This window comes from Antechinus flavipes, chromosome 4 (assembly GCF_016432865.1).
Source record: "Antechinus flavipes isolate AdamAnt ecotype Samford, QLD, Australia chromosome 4, AdamAnt_v2, whole genome shotgun sequence".
Taxonomy (NCBI): domain Eukaryota; kingdom Metazoa; phylum Chordata; class Mammalia; order Dasyuromorphia; family Dasyuridae; genus Antechinus; species Antechinus flavipes.
In genome coordinates this window covers 348,937,252-348,944,413 of record NC_067401.1, presented here as the reverse complement: position 1 = coordinate 348,944,413, position 7,162 = coordinate 348,937,252, and the positions used below count along the sequence as shown (strand labels likewise).

The window sequence follows — 7,162 nt, the reverse complement described above, 5'->3', positions numbered from 1 at the left end:
TATAGCTAGGACAAGGATGATGTCCTGGGATAGAACTGAGAGGACAGGTCACTGTGGCAATAAAGAATAGAGTTAGAAGTTATAAGACATGAGGAAAAATGAAATGATAAAGTTGTGAGCAGACAAAGGAATTTCAGAGTTCATGAACACAGAGTATGTAATATAAATTATATTTTTACCCTTGGCAATTGATCTACCCCTACAGAGCTACTGACAAAAATGAATTTAAAAAAGACTCTGATGCACATGAACAGCCAACTGATCATTCTTGAAAAACCTTTATAGCTGAAAATTCTGGACAGGCCAGTTTACTTAACAAGTCATGCATCTGGTAATGCTTGGCTTCCCTAGAATCAAGGTTCATTATAACTTCAAAACTTAAAGGACAACTAGTGTTCATGGCTTTAAAATTCTGTTTTTTAACACAGTGAGTTAATGGAAGTCCAATATAAAATTTGATGTGATGCCACATTCTGTTTTTTCTATCTTAATCTCTCACATATGCCCCCTTCTCTTCTCTGACTTATCATCTAGGTGAAATCCCTAATACCTCATATCTCAACCACTTCAAAATCCTGCTAGTTGGTTTCCTAGCAGACTTGATCATATCACATACGTAATTCAATAAATTCTTTTGGTTTTTTATTACCTCAAGGACCAATATAAAATCCTCTTTAGCTTTTAAAGCCTCTCATAATATGCTTCCTTTCTATTTTTCTAATATTTTTACACCTTACTCTGATCCCTATACATTATGATCCTTACTCTAGTGTCCTACGAACTCTGTCCTCCTCACTGTTGTTTCCATAGGACACATCATCTCCTTACCAAATTTTCAGTCTGTCCCTGATGTCTGGAATACTCTTCCCTCCTCTTCACCAATTTCTGACTCCCTTCAAGTTTCAGTTAAAGTCAAGAAGCCCTTTCTAATCCTCCTTAAATGTCAGTGCCTTCCCTCTGAGATCACCTCTAATTTGTTCTATATAATAGTTCATAAATAATTGTTTATATGTTATCTCTCCCATTAGATTGGAAGCTGGGATTGGTTTGCTTTTGTTTTTTTTGCCTTTCTTTGTATCTTAAGACGGGGCACATAGTGGATCCTTTAAGTATATTCTGGCTAATATTTCAGGAACCTTAAGAATTTGATTTATGTCTTTTTTCAGAGCATTATCATTACACTGTATCTTGTTATTTCTAAGTTAAATTCCTTCAGGTAATTAATTGCTTATATACTGCAGCTTCTCCTCCCGAATCTCCTAGCCAGCCCAGTTACTGTTTTTAATTTTCCCTCAGCTACTCGTGTGTGTGCGCGTGTGTATGCCCACTGACATGAGAATTCATCAGTGTTGTGCTCTCTATGAAGAAGAAACGTCTTTCACTGATGCAGGGGAGTAGCTCTTATGTACCCTATTTTAGAAAGTAGCTTAAAAGGTTATGTGCCTTGACAGTGGTCACATAGTCAGTCTGTTGGAGTAGAACTTAAATCCAAGTCTTCTTCACAATAACTAACTATACAACATTGCCTCTCCGAAGCTACTTATTTAATTTTTTAAAAGTCATCTAAAATCTTCTGAAAAGACTATAGAAAAAGTTTCTCGACATCACATTTAAGTAAATTAAGATAATAAATTACTTGACAAATATAATTCTTAAGCATTCAGCCATGAGGTGTTCTCACTTTTTCTTTGGAAAACTACAGGCTGTTGGATTTTCTTTCCCCCAATGGAATGCCATTGTTCTGGAAGTGAAGTGTACAGTTTTGTGACATGTAAGTCGACCCAGGTACAGGTACAGCAAGCCCACAATGGTGGATGAATTCCCAGAACTCTAGTGCATCATTAGTCATGTAGGTAGGTGGGTGGGGGTGGAGTGGAGAGAACCATCACTTCGGGCTAGAGAAACACAGCAACAAAGACTAAAGAGTAAATAACAATATAACAACTTTCAGGATTTTCCAGGGACTTGGCTGTGCTCTGGATAATATTGAGTATCTCACACTGAATAATATGAATGTATCTTGGCTCTCCCTTAGGGGTTAAACCTTAAAAAAAAAAAAGGAGGGGGGAACAGTTGGATATAAACCCAGTAAAAAGTTCTTGGGGATGTGGGGAGTGGGAACTAGCAATTGTGACAAAGTCTAGGGAAGAAGCAAAGACGGCCTTGAAAAGAAAGAAGGGGAAGAAGGGAGGGAAGACGGGAGGGAAGGAGGGGGAAATCTCTCCCAGAGTTTCAGAGATTTACTGGGAGGGAGGAGGTGAGTGAGAACTGCTCGAGCCAGAGGAACACAGGGAGTTGTTTGTGTGAGGGAGGAGAGAAGGGGGAGGGAAGGGTGTAGGAGAGAAAGGAGAGCGCGGGAGGAGGGTAAATGAGAAAAAGAGAGGGAGGGAGAGAGTGGCCCAGTCAGCAGCCATATTGCCCGCACATGCACGCGCGCACACACCAGGAAAGAGGGGCGGGGCGGGGCGGGGCACGGTACTCTCATTCACCCGCCCTCCCTCCAGTCAACCTGCCCCCGGCCTTAGGGAGCCGAGTAGCTGGAGCTGGAGGGGAGAGTCGCACTAGCCCACTGACTGCCTGCGGGACGGAAGAGCGGAGGGCTGAGCTTGCATTAGTCGGGTAGGACTGCTGTTCTGCTTAACTCCCGGGCGGCGGCGGAGTGGGAGGGTGGGCTTGAACTTGCGAGATAAGAGTCTGGGGGGATGAGACCAGCCCCTTGCACATCTCTTGGACTTCTCCCTTTCTCGCTCTTTTGGAGAGAGCACTGGCGACAGGTGTTACTGGGGATTGGCAGTTACCCTCCGGGAGTGAAGTGAATGGAACCGGGAGGGATGGGGGGAGTCAACATCTTCAGAAGTGTCCCCACGCCCATTCTAGGGGGGACACGCCAGAGAGTGCCTTCTTCCTTTCTGCCCTGCGGCTGCTGCCAGGTCCTCCCTACCCATCCACCCTTTGGGACCGAACCCAGCTTTCGCGAGTGATTGTGGTCCTCATTTAGGTTTCTTTTCTTTTTCATAAACTCTACAATCCATTTTACACCCCCACCCCCACCCCCGGCCGGGGGTCTTCTAAATAGGGACTCCCGTGGGCTCCCGGACAAAGTCCAGCCGCGTGCCTTTGGCATGGAAAGTTCTTATAGACGCCACCTTCTGTTTGACCTAAATAAATTACAGGTTACATAGGATTTTTTTTGGGGGGGGGTATTATTGGCGCTTTCTCTTAATGCCTACTTTAAATACTTTACCACCACCATCACCACCCCTTTTTTAAAAAAAGTGAACCTTAAAAAAAGTTAACATTTATTTGTTAGCGTTATTTATTGAAGCTATTTATGTTAAATATTTATCTGTCTCCCCCTCCCCATTTATCTTCTTCCTCCCAGCTGCCTGGCTTTACATTTTGGCTTTCAGTGTTTAGGACGTCTATTTGTCCGTCCGTGTCTTTTCTCCTCCCTTCATTCTCCCATATTTTACCTTTCCTAGAAGTCTGCTTCAAAAATTGTTTCTTAAAGGATTTGTTGTGATTTAAATCTTTGGACAAACGGTTGTTGGTTGAAGTGAAACTAAGAAAGTGACTAAGCTGCCTTGAAAACGAAAGACTTAGTTTAAAAATCCCCTTCTATCCTCCTCCTTTCTAATGTCAGTCCCTCCCTCTCCTCCTGCTTTCTCCTTCCCCTCCCCGGGAGAGGAAAGTTGAGTTTTCTCCCCTCTAGACTTGGGACCATACTCCTTGGGAACCTTGACAAAAGCAAGCCTACACCTGTCCTTGCCTTTATCCAGGGCCCCTTAGAGAAAGCCGCTTTGACACAGTTGCCCTAGAGCCAGACAAAGAGCGGGCAACAGGTTGGCACACTGATTATTTTTTCTCTCAACCTGCCCCTTTTTCATCTTTCCTTCCTCCCTCTCCCCTTTGATTCAGTGATTCTTCCCTTAGGTCTGGAGAGATTGTCTGAGGGTGCTTTTGGTTTGTTTGGTTTTTTTAAAATGTTAACTTGTATTTTAATTTTTGGTACTTTTGATTTTATGGGTGTGGTTGAGTAAATGACCTTCCTTGGTGAAGGCTGGGCTTTTCCTCTCTTCTTGGGTGAGGCATTAAAAAAAAAAAAAAAAAAAAAAACGGTGGAGTTCCTCCATAATTACTGGTCTGGTGACTCATCCCCAGTTCCCCTGTTGGGCCTGTTTTTTAAAAACCCCAGCAGTCTTGGGAACAGACTTCAGATCCCTGTAGTTTTCTGTGGAGAAGGAAGGCCTTCTTTCCTTTGTAAACGGAACTTTCTTTCACTTTAGGCAAAGAAGAGAGCTCCTTGCATGAAAGCTTTGTTTGGAGGGATATTAAGGAACAAATCAAGAACTGAAAATGCCGAAACCAGTAAGTAATGCAGTTTTATCATTTCTGTCTAATTACTTGGGATGCCCAACAGGTTCCATGTTGGAAACTTTGTGGTTTTATATTTTTTATTTATCTTTATTTATCTGTCTATTCATCTACTTATTTAAATGAAAGTGATCTTGAATGAAGAGCTTAGACCAGTGGTTATCAAAATGTGGTGCAGTGAATCCTGGAGGGTCTCTGAAATCCTTTCAGGGGGTCTACAAATTCAAAATTAGTTTTTTTTCTATTTATGATAAATATCTATTATGTAACTCATATAAACAAAAACTCTTTGGACATATTCTCAAAAGTTGTTAAGATACTGAGAGAAAGAGTTTGAGAACCACTGGTAAACAATGGTATCTGAAAGATAGATTTTTTTTTTTTTAAAGGGAGAAAGTAAAAAAATACAGAGGCTCCTTCTGTTGTGTCTTTGTGTCTTGAAAGAGAAACATCAAGGAACCAGGATTATGCTATTTTACCTACTTAGCTCTACACTGAGGGTTCTGGTCCACCACGAAACTAAACATTTTGAACACTATTATAATTGGGACCAGTTTATTGGTCAGAAACTTCTTTGGGACTATTCTTCTGGCTTCTGCATTTTAAAAATTGCATTCCTGGCTTCTGAAGCACTGCATCCTAATGTCCTTTTTTCTTTGTTTCTTTAAGTGGTGAATTGAATCCATGAAATTCAGGGGAAGCAGGGATTCAAAATAATCTGAAGTAGGTCACCACCTGAGATCTTTCAAGGGTCTGAAATTGAATTAAGCTTCTTTCTTTTTGTAATTTAAAGTCACCTTGAAGGGAAGACTTTCTCTAACAGATTGCAGTAGAATTCCAGTCCCTTTTATGAGGCCCCTTCAAAGTCACTAAGGTCTGACTGAATTGTTGGACTGCTAGCAGAATGCCAGGGCTAGAGTCAGGAAAACTCATTTTTCTGAGTTCATATAGCCTCAGTTACGTAATAGCTGTATGATCCTGGGCAAGTCATTTCACCCTTTTGGCCTTAGTTTTCTCATTTGTCAAATGAGCTGGAGAAATGGCAATCCACTTGTAGTATTTTAGCCAAGAAATCCTCAAATGGATCTTGAAAAGTCAGACTAGACTGAAATGACATTAACGAAAGCAGTATTCCCATCTGTATACCAATTTAGTAATGGGTTTGAATTGTAAAAGAAGGCAGTACCCCAGTGGGGGAATAGTCTTTAAGATTTTGGTGTGTACAGTGGGATGTGTTTGAACTGTACTTTTTGCAGCACAGGGATTGTATTGACGCCAAATATGTTGAGATATTTTTTGCTTCCTTTGTCTGAGAGGGTTGGCTTGTTTTGGTTTTCCTACAAATATTGGAAATGTTCATAATTGTCCATGTATGACTTGTCACTTCTTAGCAAGGCTTATGTGCCTTATTGTGCTTTGCCACAAGAGGGTAGTTTAATCAGTAATCTGAACTATACTAAAAAAAAAGAAACAAGAACATGATTTTCTCCAATGATCAACATTTTTTAAAAGTGTATAAATTAGTTCATTTTTGAAGTGTAGTGGGGAAACTATACTTTGGGGGTTTTAAGTATAATGAGATACATGGGGATTTAAATTTGATTTTAAAACCTTTTTTTTTTCTTCTTTTCAACTTAGAGTTTGTTTCAGGGTCGAAATTTTATTCTGTTAGAAGTTTCTCTGGAAAGTCTAACTTTAATATAACTAACATTGTTCAGTTCATAGGAACGTAGGTTTCATGCTGGACAGAACCTTCCAACTCACACATAGTATGCTGAGTCTAGAGTCAGGAAGACCTGAAGTACTTATCTGTGTGTCCCTAGGCTATTCACTTTACTTGCCTCAGTTTCCTCAACTGAAAAAAGAGGATACTAATAGCCACTTACTTTACAATGTTGATGCAGGGACCGAATGAGATATTTATTAAAAAGCACTTAGCACAATGCCTGGCACATAGTACACATTACATAAATGGTTTGTGCCCTTTCCCTTCCCATTTTCTACAAAACAAACAAGTGGTCCACTTTTGTCTTAAATTTCTATTACTCACCATCTATCAGTCTGATTAAATTGCCCTGGAATTACTTCTGCTGTGACTTAGTAGCTGTCAGAAAACTGACCTCTTTGATATAATTTCCTATTTGAGAACACATCTGGGAAAACATTATGCACAGGGGTAGGTCAAGAGAGATGATTACTTCTAAAATAATTTTTTTTTTTAAATTGTGATTTGATGAGGGTGGAGGGGTAGGGGGAGAAATCACTGAAAGGGCAAGATGAGCAAGAGTAGAGTCATTGGAATGGAATAGAAATTCTAGCAAGAACTCTACTCGTTTCCTCATTTTCCCCCATAATAGAATTTTTTTTTTTTTAATGGCAGGCATGGTTTTACTCGTTTACTCGAAGATTCTTGACCTTTTTTTTTTTTTAAACATGGATTTGGGCAGTTTGGAAAATGAAGTTTGTGGACTTCATCGCTGAATGTTTTTAAATCCATAAAATAAAATACATAGAATTAAAAAGAAAACTAATTATCTTGAAAAACGTCACCATAATATTTACTAAATTATAGACAGTTACAAATCTCTCTTGGATTGGTAGAGTTTTCCCCTACATAATCCATATTAGCAAGCAAGCAGTTGATACTTGGTGATCCAAATTGAAATTTCTGCTGGTAGTAAGGGAGGAAGGAAGTCCTTTGCATTTGTTCTCTCTAAGGACCAAAAGAAGCTAACATTTTGTGGGTGTTCCTGTCATAAAAGTAGATTTTTTTCTTCCTATATGCAGG

General features: G+C 40.0%; 1 protein-coding gene across 1 annotated transcript in view; it reads left to right on the top strand.

The window, feature by feature from the left end:
* The first annotated feature begins 2,504 nt into the window (after window positions 1-2,504).
* The window catches only part of EZR (ezrin), a 69,312-nt gene continuing 64,654 nt past the window's right edge, over window positions 2,505-7,162 (top strand). Inside the window, exons 1-2 of the mRNA XM_051998012.1 lie at window positions 2,505-2,619; window positions 4,287-4,368. Coding sequence (XP_051853972.1) covers window positions 4,357-4,368 — 12 coding nt within the window. The 5' untranslated portion in view covers window positions 2,505-2,619; window positions 4,287-4,356. The remainder of the gene's footprint in view (window positions 2,620-4,286; window positions 4,369-7,162) is intronic.